This window comes from Myxine glutinosa, chromosome 5, assembly GCF_964187855.1.
Source record: "Myxine glutinosa chromosome 5, kmMyxGlut1.1, whole genome shotgun sequence".
In the NCBI taxonomy this organism is placed as follows: Eukaryota; Metazoa; Chordata; class Myxini; order Myxiniformes; family Myxinidae; genus Myxine; species Myxine glutinosa.
This window is the reverse complement of record NC_136265.1, coordinates 17,474,868-17,487,873: the sequence shown is the minus strand read 5'-3', so window position 1 is coordinate 17,487,873 and position 13,006 is coordinate 17,474,868. Positions and strand designations below refer to the sequence as shown.

General features: G+C 43.9%; 2 protein-coding genes across 8 annotated transcripts in view; one reads left to right on the top strand and one right to left on the bottom strand.

Moving 5' to 3' along the window:
* The window catches only part of LOC137427894 (uncharacterized), a 197,902-nt gene extending 193,128 nt beyond the window's left edge, over positions 1 to 4,774 (bottom strand). Inside the window, exons 1-2 of one of the 4 annotated variants that reach the window (XM_078777649.1) lie at positions 4,204 to 4,324; positions 3,393 to 3,545 (exon numbers count right to left, since the gene is read on the bottom strand). Coding sequence is in view for 2 of the 4 variants with exons in the window: in XM_068117695.2 (XP_067973796.2) it covers positions 4,545 to 4,708 (164 nt within the window). In the remaining 2 variants the exon portion in view is untranslated. Of the gene's footprint in view, positions 1 to 3,392; positions 3,546 to 4,203; positions 4,341 to 4,544 lie in introns of those variants that run through there. The other 3 variants (XM_068117695.2, XM_078777650.1, XM_078777648.1) reach the window with 3 other exon arrangements.
* On the top strand, positions 4,300 to 12,361 carry LOC137427895 (uncharacterized). Of its 4 annotated transcripts, XM_068117697.2 has the most exons (3): positions 4,300 to 4,443; positions 6,257 to 6,297; positions 10,297 to 12,361. In XM_068117697.2, the coding sequence occupies exon 3, from the start codon at positions 10,314 to 10,316 to the stop codon at positions 11,541 to 11,543; it is 1,230 nt and encodes a 409-aa protein (XP_067973798.2). In that variant the 5' UTR covers positions 4,300 to 4,443; positions 6,257 to 6,297; positions 10,297 to 10,313; the 3' UTR covers positions 11,544 to 12,361. The 4 variants fall into 4 exon arrangements, with proteins under 4 accessions (XP_067973798.2, XP_067973797.2, XP_067973800.2 ...); XM_068117696.2 differs by lacking the exon at positions 6,257 to 6,297 and having other exon boundaries at positions 4,364 to 4,443; XM_068117699.2 differs by lacking the exons at positions 4,300 to 4,443; positions 6,257 to 6,297 and adding an exon at positions 4,781 to 4,995.
* The last annotated feature ends 645 nt before the right edge of the window (positions 12,362 to 13,006 follow it).

Below are 13,006 nucleotides of genomic sequence, written 5' to 3'. Positions count from 1 at the left end.
GCATTTTTGGGATCCAGTAAATGAATGGTAATTTATGGTGTTTATCCGGAACTAACAGTCTTCTCACCTTTGATTTATATGGTGTTGTATAAAGTCTGTTTTGTTATCGTTACTTATTTTGTAGGTCTTTGAAATTCCCGTGTCTAAGCCCAATTCTTCCAAAAGTGTTTGAATGTAGAATGTTTTACACACAAATGCAACATTATAATTTGCTTTGTCAATTGGGACAATAACATATTGTGTTTGAAGCTGCCTTAAGCAATCACATGTCTCTGGATTGTTCAAAAATTACCTTCGGATTATAGATGCAAACTTTTATTTTCAAATCAACAATTCTCCTTTTCACATGTTTCTCTACCTCCTCCAACCATAGCCATTTGTGTGTTTGGGACTTTGTGTTTATCAATCTGTTCTCTCATGTTGAAACACACACACACACACACACACACACACACACACACACACACACACACACACACACACACACACACACACACACACACACACACACACACACACACACACACACACACACACACACACACACACACACACACACACACACACACACACACACACACACACACACACAGTTGATTCATGAATTTTTTCATTTCATAATCATATTATGGGACCATTGGGACACCATATATACAGTCACTAGCAAAAATATTGGCACCCTTGCACTTTTTTCAAATAATGCACCATTTCTTCCAGAAAATTTTTGAAATTAAAAAATATTTTGGTATCCACAAATGTATTTCTTTGGTTTCCAGTGGAACAAAACAAAAAAGCTGGAAAAAAAAACAAACAAAAAAAAAACAGCTTATTCCTTTCATCGAGTTGGTTTATTCCACACAGAAAACCTGAAAATGGCCCGGACAATAGAAGACCTGGCACCTTTCAGAAGTTTAGAAAACATTAAATTTCAAGCAGGGGATTCTGCTTTACTTTGGAATTAAACTCACCTGTGGTGAGTTGCAGGTGCCTGAAATATAAAAATCACTCATTCAACCAGTTTGAATGGAGAAAAGGAGTCATTCTGCTGTTTTGTGTCACTGTGTGTACCGCAATGAGCATGGAGAAAAGAAAGAAAACCAGAGAATTGTCTGAGAAGGTCAGACACAAGATTGTAGCCAACCATGGATAATCTCAAGGCTACAAGTGCATCTCCAGAAACCTTGATGATCCTGTGTCCACCGTATGCAATGTTATCAGGACGTTTAAGGCCCAGGGCACTGTATCCAACCTCCCTGGACGTGGCCACAAGAGAAACCTTCATCAAAGATTGCAGTGAAACATTGTTCGAATGGTGGAGAAAGCACCTCGACGTTTAAGGCTCAGGGCACTGTATCCAACCTCCCTGGACGTGGCCACAAGAGAAAACTTCATCGAAGATTGCAGTGAAACATTGTTTGAATGGTGGAGAAAGCACCTCGATAAACTGCCAAACAGATTCAAGCTGACCTTCAGACATGTGTGTGTGTGTGTATATATATATATATATATATAGTCACAAGAACATGTCACTACCATTCTGTGGTTAAGAAAACCCCAAGAGCATTGTGTGATCGTCTAAATATTCATTTTCTCACCTCAATCATCCACTCAAAATTTACTCATTCTACAGCTCCTCCATCAAAGGCATCTGGAAATCATTTATGCAAAAAGGGGATGGAGATTTGGTAAAAAAAAAAAAATGAAAACAGGAAAAGGGAAAGAGGATGTAATGGGAGAGTGGGGGGGGGGGGGGGAGAATGTAGCCCCCACCCCGAGTGGCTTTACAGGTTTTGTGGAGGGCAAAATCCCATTTTAAAAAAGTGTTGGAGTTTTAAGAGAAGGTGGAGAGTTGAAAGTAGATTTGAAGATGTGCTTGCCACCTATTGGAGTGAGAGGGTGAGAGCATTTGTGGAAGGAAGTCTTGATGAAAATCCTACAATTTTGCAATTTATGTCGATTGACACTTGGAAGGATCGGTTTCATCCATCCATTTAATGGTGAGGTATCTCCCAAGAGAGCGTACTCCCCTGAAAGTTGTTCGGTCAAGATTGTAGGTTCCTGATAAAAACATTTTAAGAGGGCAAGCTTGTATCAGCAGTCGAGATATGGACATGAAAGGAAGGAACATCGAGCAGGCCACATTGCATCCTGTCGCGTGTACGCGGGTGTTAAATATCCCACGTTGTGTCCGAAGAGAGAGAGCCAGTTGACTTCGCAAGGTCTGCATCGGCGGGCAATTCGAAAATGGATAGGATTTCATTAACTGAAAGTTGAGAAACGGCCTGCTAACCACGTGGGAAGGTGAAGGTGACATTTCAGCCGTAATGCCATCGGGGCCAAAAGTTCAGCTTTATCTGGCTTCAAGGCAGTTGGCATACCTTAATCACCTTCTAGTTTATCATAACCTACCACCGTGTTCGCATGCCGGCCAGGTAACAATTAGGCGTTGCCATGTTTTCAGTGTTACATCTTCCTGGTCACCACTGTTCTCCGTCATCGGATAAAGCGAGTGACCGGAATAATGGTCCAGGTGTGGCTGGCTGGTCCAGGTGCAGTTCATAATCCTTCTTCACACCTAAAGTGAATACCTGCCCCCCCCCCCCCCCCCTCTACCACGCCGACTGCATTCTGGAGGTGCTCACTCACCTTTTAACCAGTGTTAACAATACTTCATCCTTTGTCATCGAATCAATTTCTACAGTTTAAAAACAAATAAGCAATTCCACCTATAATCTTAGAATACAATATGTCACACGAGCAATGATGGATTACAAACCCATAACATTCGAATAACCTTTGTAATTTGTACTGACATCTATATTTAGATCTGTGTGTGTGTGTGTGTGTGTGTGTGTGTGTGTGTGTGTGTGTGTGTGTGTGTGTGTGTGTGTGTGTGTGTGTGTGTGTGTGTGTGTGTGTGTGTGTGTGTGTGTGTACATATATACATGTATATCAGGTCCGAAAGTCTTGACTTTCAAGGTGAAACCTTCACGCATTACGAGCGTTGTTCAGAAAGGCAAAACGATCACCAACAGAAAAACGTGACAGTAAAGCAGGTAACTAAAACCAGGTCGTTGCCAACAGGTGGTGTCTAGCAACAGGATGAAATAAATAAATAAATAAATAACCACGACTTCCTTTGAAGTAGATGAATGATGCAGCCACCTGTCTAACATGGCCAACACCTGGCTTATGCATCAGCAGCTTATGTTGGATACTCAAGTGATCAATGTGATGCATGCGACTGATTTTTTTCAATTAGCTGTTGAGTGTTGGACTTGGGCGAATTATTTATTTATTTTAAGTGGACCACAACCACAAACTACAAGCAACCGGTCGTCAGAGTTGCACACCAACGAACAAGGTGTGCCAAAACAAAGCACGTTTCTCACCTTTAACGTGGCAAGTTAAACTAGTCGGAACAATCGGGTCATCATACTCCAACAAGGGCAAGGTGTTATGGAGCCAGGCTCCGTGACGTCATCGCTAGGTAGTCCTTCGTACCATCGACCAACGATGGCACGTGCCGCTTCCTTGCTTGACGGCTGAGCGTTTGAAAGGATAAAAACAATAGGTTGGCAACCATTGCGCATGCTGCGATGGGCCTAATAGTAGCACTACAACTACAAGGATCTCGTATTGGTTTGTTTTTTTTAAACAATATACTCCAAGACCGGTAACCAAATGCGACGCCACCTCCGTGGACCCTCGAACGGATCCGGTAATCGAACACCGGGTCCAGCATCCCGCAGGTGATCGATCACAATCACCATTGTACGAGAACAATAGAGCTACCGAGCACATGGTACCGCCATGGCGGCCTGCACATGGTGGCAGTGCCCATCGACCTCCTCGCTGCGCATCGCAGCTCCCGAGAGCAACAAGCTCTTCCGATATTCAAACTCGTCAAACGAATCTTTCATCCACATCGGATTCCACATTTACATTCCCGATCCTCAACTTCCTTACTCCCTAAAAACGTTTTTTTTTTCAATAAATAAATAAATACCCATTATTTTTTTTGTTTGTTTGTTTTTGTACGTGAAGCGCCATTGCGTCGTGTCTGGCACTCGTATTTCCTTCCCGAGGCTCCATCTTCCAACGACAACGACAAAAGACCCGAAGAAGCGACTAAAGGCGCCGATAATTGGCCGCCATTTCGCGCGTCTCATCCACGCCCCCGCCCGCCCCGGTGGTACTCACATGGCGGCGCCACGATCTCAGTCAGAACTGCAGGAGGAGCTCCAGCAGCAAAAAATGAAAACCGAGGAGGAAGCGGAATATAGAGCGTGAAGGGTCAGGAGGAAGAAGAGCGGTAGTTGTGCGCCGGCGGAGAAGGCGGAGGGGGGGAAGGGAGGGGTGAGACGACTGAAGAGGAAGAGGAGGAGGAGTCTCGTCGCCAGTCCTTTCCTTTCGCGCCAGACCGTCCACAAAATGGCGTTGGTAGGTCGTGCTCGTTGTCAACGAGAACTTCGGGATTTTATCGTCTCTTCTGATCTTGTAACGATATTCGGTCTTTCTTAAACGGTATACCTGGATAGTACCTGGATAGTAGGCCTCTTTTCCCCGCGTCGACGAGGTGCTGCCGTTCACCCTCTCGTCCTTCGTGGCTGACAGGATCGAGACCGGAAGGACGACGTTCGTGGAAGGAATGTTCCTCCTTTTCCCCCTTTTCCTTCACTCGCTTTTCCACTTCTTTTACAAACATAAGCTTTGACACCAACTGCTCGTGAAACCTTTCTTTCTTCACCCTCACGCTTTTCTTCCTTCTCTCCCTCTCACTCTCCCCCTCCTCCACAGAATGTTCTAGAACTACAAATGGCAAGCGAGCTCTCACGTAGCTCCGCCCACTCCCATTCCCGCTGCTTTTATATATATATTTTTTTTAATGCTTCTTTAATTATTTAATTTTCTTCACCCTTCCACGTGCTGTGGGTAACTTGTTCTAGAATCGTTGAAACACTTTCCCAGGAGGTCTGTTCTACTTCACCTGAGGTAAAAAGTGACCTTTGCTCGCCGGCTATTTATTTCCTCTCATCTTTTCTTCTTCTTCTTCTTGTTGTTGTTTTTACCGTTGCCATGAGTTCTAGAATCTCGCAGGTCTTCGCCCGGCTCGCTCTGTGGATTCCTGCCCACAAAACGTGCTCAAAATGGTTCTTTTTCTCTTCCACAGCATCAACCTATAGTCTTAAATAATTTCCAGGTGTAATGAAGTGTGCTTCTTAATTGGCTTCCACCTGGGAGGAATTTGCCTTAACTAGTCGAGGAAAGGGCAACCAAGGCCCCATTTCATTAAAAAGTCCATTTCTGAGATGCTGAGGTCTCCTGGTCGATCTACATGGATGAAAACTGCACAGACGGTGCCAGAGTCGGATCGTTTTCAGGAAAAGGAGTCAGGACATGGCAATCTGACTCTAGGAAGCGTTTGTCTGGTCATTTGAAAATGGTCTCCTTGCCTTTTGTCTGGTTTCGCGAAGGCCTTTCGTGTTGTTTTTTCCCCATGAAAAAGTGGTTCTCCAAATCTATGTTGATAGACCAAATGATGTTTGGTCCATGAACAATTCGGCACAACACGTGTCGCCAATATTATGTGTTTTTCTTTCAAAATTCGATGAATAAACGTTTGCAAAATCCGAAAACGTGGCTTAGAAGTTAGAACGTCTGCACACGTTGGTATTCCAACAAGACCCCGAATGGAAAGTGCTCCAACATTTCCACGAAGTTGAGTTCTCGTGGCTAGAAAGTCCGTGGAAAAGTTGAAGTTGCGTTGTTTGGAACATATTATGACTTGTTTGTCCGAGCCCTTCACGAACCAGCTGGCCAGGCCTGTCGTGTGACCGAATGTGGCAGGAGTTTGTAATTTGTTCTGGATGCCGGCGATGACTCGCCTACTCCTGGCAAAGACGCCCTGGGATCTTTAAAACCGGCTTCACGTCCTTCCAATGGAAAGTGCACATATTGAAGCATCAAAGGAATGTCCTGCATGCGGAACAGCATGGTGTCGGTTTCTTAGAGGTTTGAACCCAGGCAAGGCAGTTCAGTGGTCATTAAGTATGGATACCTCCAGTCTATCCTACCTGCCCTGCTGAAGAAACTGGCAACACTTGAATACTTAGCTTCATGGATTTTTGATGTAAAGTATCATTTACCCTGGGCCCTCTTACTTTCTATCTTTTTCAAAACACATTCTTTTGTCCTGTTGGTTCCCACGATCATCTTGCTCTTATTCACCAAGTGTCTGTCTGTCTGTTCCCAGGTACCGCAAAAATGGCTCAACCGATCGCAACGAAATTTTGGGTGGGTAATCCTGGGACCCCCTGGAGTAAAATAGACTATATTGTTTTTCCAATTTTCCAGTTTTTCCAAACACGATGGAATAATATTTACCGATATGAACAGTGATGCGGCTTTTATTGAAATTCTACAAATACTGTTTACATTTTGATGATTTGCGAGTGATATGATTTAACAGATGTTTATATAAATCGTTTAAAATAAAATAAAAAGCCTTAAATTTCTGATATTTTGCCTTTTCATTTGGGCCTCCCAATTGAAGCCCCGCCCATAGGGCAGGTACCGTTGCTAGTTGCATTAACTACTGCATATTGTATTGAGCATGCAGTGACAAAAAACACGCTACCTGGAGTAGGAGTAGGTGCACGTAGTTTAACGTCACTGACCATTGTCTAGTTTCTGGTGCTCCTCGAGATATTTCTACCTCATACATTACGAACAGCACTTGTGTAAAAAGAGGTGATAAAGTTTTGAATAATAATTGTGGCCAATATGAAAGCTCTGAAAGTTTCGAGAAGGTGTCTCAACGTAATCGTGACCCCTGCGAGAAAATACATAGCTGGTCCATTTTGTCCTTCATGCAAAGGTGGTTGTCCCTTGTCGAATGTCCACTCACCTAGTGCACAGGCCTTCGGATCACTGTGAGGCACAAGCACGAGAGATGGAATGGCCAAGCGCTTGAAGCATCAAGTTCCTAAAGCGTTTCTTCAACATCTCCAGAAACGACTCGGCTGAGTGTCAGCACTCAACTGTTGATGGTCTTGAGAACGACAGTTGATACAACTTTCTGTAAACCTACAAGATCGATGATGGAGGCTTCGATGAGTCTTGACTTCTGGAGCAACGTTTCCTTCTCCAGTCGAAAACGCTTGAAGAATCAAAGCTGCTCGAGGCAAAACTGCTGAATCCTCATGATCTTTCTATTGCAGGAAATAACAATTTTGGTAAATACCAGTCTTGATTTGACTCAAGATGCTTTACCAACTACAGTTATTCAAAAATGAACAACTTGGTTGAAAATGTTGATCTGGATTTATTTATTTTTAGATCCACGTTTTTATCCCTTTTATTATTTTTTCCACAAAAGAAATTCACCCCAAGTTTTAGGCTTCTGCATTTACCTTTGTTGTTCACACGATATTGATGTTTTGGTTCAAATTTACGTATGTCACCCGTAGGTGTCATTAAAAGAAACACAGTTTTGTTAATTTTTTTGAAATGGCATGTTCATCCACTTTGATAATGCTCTTCGGACACTACTTTGCTGGGTGGAAACAAATCCCAAAGTGATTAAATTTGCTAATTACCCCCTTGAGGGAGAATGGTGAGATGCAAAGCAACTGTGCTAATGATTGTACATATCTGCTGCCACTGGCTCCAATTATTCCTGAAACGTTTTGGCCCAAGTCTTTCAAAGACCCGGCTTGGTAGACCTCATATTTGACTGGAAGTGGCAGGTAGATAATTTCTGTCAACTATTTTATATATATATATATATATATATATATATATATATATATATATATATATATATATATATATATATATATATATATATATATATGTGTGTGTGTGTGTGTGTCTGTGAAAGAGTTAGGCCAAAACGTTTCGGGAATAATTTATGTTCCTGCAGGATTGAGCAGCAGTATGGTACTGACTTTTTTATATTTTTTTGGTATACAGGTGTTGTTGTTGAAACAACAGGTGAAACCCTGGTGTTGGGCTACCGCTAGGGTGTCAGCTTAGGATCCGAGGATCCTGGGTTCGAATCCCGGTCGATCGCTGAATTAACGCCAGGGGGGTTGACTCAGCCTGTCATCCTTCCGAGGTCGGCTAATTGAGGACCAGTTCACTGGTAATTCCCTGTTTGTCGTTAAAGGCGGCAAAAAGGGTTGGCGTCAGGAAGGGCATCCGGCTGTAAAACATTGCTTCAAAAAGGGGACCGAAAAACAACAACAACCACGGTTCCCGAAAAAGGCCAACCCCCGCTTGCGGGGAAAAATGGCCTCTAAAGGTGGTTATTTTTTTTTTTATATACAGGATCGAGGCTCGTGAAAGAGCTAACATTTATCACACAAAAATCAAACAGACACATAAAACATATAATAAGGAGAACGGCAGACAAGATGGGGAGAGAAGGGGAAGCGCACAAACACAACATTTGAGAGCAGGGACATCGGGAGATCTGTGGGAGGGAGAAGGCTTGGGGGGAGGAGAAGTATAAAACACAAGGACACTGCAAGTACTTCCAGGAAAGAAGTTGGTATTTCAAAAAAGTGGAAAAAAGTTGAACACTGTCTAGTCTGGGTTCGATTGCTCACTCGACTACAAACTTTTGGATTGCTTTTATCATCGCAATGGTTCGAGTACGCGCCATGAGTCTGGGAAGTCGGTGGTTCAAACCCTGGCTGAGTCATACCAAAGACTTTAGAAAAGGTATGTGCTGCTCCCTTGCTTGCCATTCAGCATTTAAAAGGATAGAGCACGGACAAACAACGCTGGAAAGGCAATGGCAAACCACCCAGCATAACCCTTGCCAAGAAACTGCCGCGGCAGCACCATCGCTCCGAGATTACAGTATAAAAGAACCACCTTTAGAGGCCATTTTTCTTTGCAGAGCAGGGGTTGGCCTTTTTCGGGCACTGTGGTCCCCTTTTTGAAGCAATGTTTTTTGGCCGGGTCCCCTTCCTGCTGCCAGCCCTGTTAGTCGCCTCTTGCGACACAGTGAACGACCAGTGAACTGGTACTCAATTTGCCGACCTCGGAGGGATGACAGGCTGAGTCAACTCCCCTGGCATCAAGTCAGCGATCGACCGGGATTTGAACCCAGGATCCCATGCCGCACCCTAACCGCTAAGCCAACACCAGGCTAGTAAAGATTACGGTATGTCAGAACCAAATATGTAACATTATTATTTTTTATTTTATTACATACCCTATGTGAACTTTTTAATACAATTAAGAAGGCATAATTTAAAACAAGTAAATTAGTTTAAATATCTTGGGTCTAATGGAGAAATAATAATAAGATAGGCAGGAGCTGTGACAGTTTGTAACACAAGTTGATGTGGAAAAGGAGAGATATAGAAAAGGTAAAAATGAAAATTTTCAAAACAATAGTTAATCTATTTTGATCTATAGATCTTCAACATGGACCCTAGCAGACTCGATGGCCATGTGGCTACAACGTTTGCTCCGAGGCTAGAAGTTTGATGGGTCAAACCCCAAACGGTTCATACCAAAGACTTTTTTTAATGTTACTTGCTGCTTCCTTGCTTGCCGCTCAGCATTTAAGGGGATAGAGCACGGACAAAACGCTGGGAAGGCAATGGCAAACCACCCAGTGTAACCCGCCAAGAAACTTGCTTCGGTAGCACCAATGCTCCGTAAAGATTACGGTATAAAAGAACCACCTGTAGAGGCCATTTTTCCTCGCAGAGCAGGGGTTGGCCTTTTTCGGGCACCTTGGTCCCCTTTTTTGAAGCAAGGTTTCATGGCCAAATGCCCTTCCTGCCGCCAACCCTGTTTAGTACTGCAGCATAGCGAACCAATTGTTCAACTTTTCATAAAAGCACCAAAACTGGTACACATGTTGACTAATGTATTCTGAACAATTCTGGATATGGAGCCACTCGAGATTGTGCCTTGGTCAGCTTTGGCGGCCATTTTTCAAAATGGCCGCCATTCTACTTTAACAACATGGGATATCTGTCATTGTTATTCGCATTGCAGGTTTGTTAGAGGTGATAAATACTCCATGTGATGTGCAATTACAAATAAAAACAATACACATGTCATTTGTGTTGATTTACTATAGTTCCAACCATTGTATTGGGGGAAAAAATGGTCATTTTTATGGGAAAATCCATTTTCGCACACAGCATCGGTGACAGGTTCAGAAGTATTTTGTTGTGGTGGTGGAAGTGGTGTTGTAATTGGTAATAGTGGTGTAGTAGTAGTAGTAGTATTAGTGTGGTAACAAGGTGTTTTGTGTCTTTGCAGAATATTGAGTGATAATCATGACCATGTCAAAGAAGATCCAGCTAGCGCATTCTTGCACTAGCCCGTCCAACACAAACTGGGAACTGTGTGCCATATGCCAGGAGGATACAGCAGAGTCCCTTGTTTGCCCAGCAAATTCAAAACGCCCAAACACAGGGAGTGGGTACAAGACACTGGCCGGGAATCTGATGCAGTTTGGAGAGCTGGGCTTACTACCCAGAACGCTGCAGTTTGCTAGACTTGATGAAGGAGAGGGCATCGAGGCCGCATTGGTTGCCCACAAAGCTGTCTATCATAAACGATGCATGCTTCGTTTTAATACTACAAAGTTGCAAAGAGCACAGAAGAGGCCAGCAGGAGGCAGCTCATCTGGTGAAGGCAATGCCGTGCCAGGAAAGTGCACCAGGTCACGCAGTGCAGAATCAAGTACCTCTAGTCAACCCTCATGCTTCTTCTGCAGACTGTCTGGTGTGGACTTACATGAAGCCACCACCTTCAAGATTGATCAGCGTGTGCGGCAGTGTGCAACACAAATTGGAGACCACGAACTGCTGGCACGGCTCAGCATGGGTGATATGCAGGCTCTTGATGCCAAGTATCATTCCAAGTGTTTAATGTCTCTCTACAATCGCGCAAAGGCCTCTGTCAATGCTGAAGCCAAAACTGGACATGAAAGTGTGGTTTCCGGAATTGTGCTGGCAGAACTTGCCCTTTACATTGAAGATACTCACCTGGAAGAGGACACATCTCCTGTATTCAGACTTGCCGACCTAGCAAACCTGTACGCGACCAGAATGGAGCATCTTGGAGTTCCCTTGGACACGAGAGTGAATACGACAAGGCTGAAAGAACGCCTACTAGCCCAGCTCCCAGGCCTACGGGCACAGAGCAAAGGACGAGATGTCCTGTTGGCTTTTGATGAGGACATTGGCGAGGCACTTGGCAAAGCCTGCGAGCAGGACTGTGACAGTGAAGTAGTTCACCTCGCTCGAGCTGCACAGATAGTTCGTCGATACATGTTTGAGGAAGCCAACTCATTCACTGGATCATTCAAGGAAGGCTGCCAGCAGGAGGCTGTGCCACCTGTGCTACTTGCACTGGTAAATATGGTGCTGCATGGACCCAACATCAAGAATCAAATTGATCCTCCTTCAACACAGGCAGCTTTGTCCATTGCACAGCTCCTGAAATTCAACGGTGTCAAGCATCGGCAGAAGCAGAAAAGAAGCACCTCTCCTGTTGGTTAGTCACCTCTTGCGACACAGGGAATTACCAGTGAGCTGGTACTCAATTTGCCGACCTCGGAAGGATGACAGACTGAGTCAACCCCCCCCCTGTCGTCAATTCAGCGATCGACCGGGATTTGAACCCAGGATCCTCGGATCCCAAGCCGCACCCGAACTGCTTCTTCAGCACCGCCAACGCTCTGTTAAGAGTACATTACATGGACCCTTACAAAATCACAGGAGAAAGTGCAAGTGTTGAGAAACGGCCTAAAGATAAAATGGGATGATGTTACAAAACTCTAAGATATTAGAGAAGGACTCAAACAGATTCCAGTAAGTGCAGGTAATACGTAACTCCAGACTGAAATGTGTTGCACATTTTGGAATAATGGAGGAGGAAAGACAAGTTATAAGAATGTACTGAAGCAGGGCGAACAGTAAAAGGCCGTGGTTTGACAAATAATAAGATGGAAACGAATGTTGGAAAAGCATCTTTTGGAAGCTGGAATTGGTGTGGAAGAAGCACAACTACCCAAGATAGGAAAGGGTGGAGAGGTCATTCGGGCCTTGTGCTGCTCAGCAGCAGGAAGATAAAGATATGCTTTATAGTGTAGATTAATGGTTGACCACTCACCCGATGTCTTTCCTCAACCTTGACCAATCGTTTACAAAATGGCGTGGATGTTGACAGGGTTTGTTTTTTCGAGGGGGTTTTGCATACATTTTGTTTTTACAAACACACATTCATGCTGTAATGGTTAGTTTGAGAATCTTGTAACAAAGTACCGCATTGCAAGGGAAGTCCAGTTCTGTAGAATAAACGTTTGCTTAATTATGGAGAGCATTTGTTTTATTTATTTATTACTTGCTGGAAAAGATTCCGGCAAGTATGTTGATCTGTTCGTTTGTCTGTCTGTTTGCAGCACTACGTCTACACCATTGCACGTAGAATCGCCAAACTTTGCACACGTATTTGTCTTGCCCTGGAATGGACTGTGCCCAATTGATGACGTCATCGGTCACGTGGTTCGGCCGCCATCTTGGAAAACCCGAAAAACTTTGCACCTCCATATCTCCGAAAGTGCTGAATAGAAAAAATTGAGACATGGCTCATTGTAAAGAACTCTCCATGGGGAATAAAATATGTTGATGATGACGTCATCGGTCACGTGGTTCAACCGCCATCTTGGAAAAACCGAAAAGCTTAGCACCTCTATATCTCCAAAAGTGCTGAATATAAAAAATTGAGACATGGCTCATTGTAAAGAACTCTCCATGGGGAATAAAATATGTTAATGATGACGTCATCGGTCACGTGGTTCGGCCGCCATCTTGGAAAAACCGAAAAACTGCACCTCCATATCTCCGAAAGTGCTGAATAGAAAACATTGAGACGTGCCTCATTGTAAAGAACTCTCCATGGGGAATATGTTAATGATGACGTCATCAGTCACATGGTTCGGCCGCCATATTTGTCCGAAATA

Excerpts from the sequence above, each read along its gene's own strand:
- LOC137427895 (XM_068117697.2), top strand. The coding sequence starts at position 10,314 with ATGACCATGTCAAAGAAGATCCAGCTAGCGCATTCTTGCACTAGCCCG.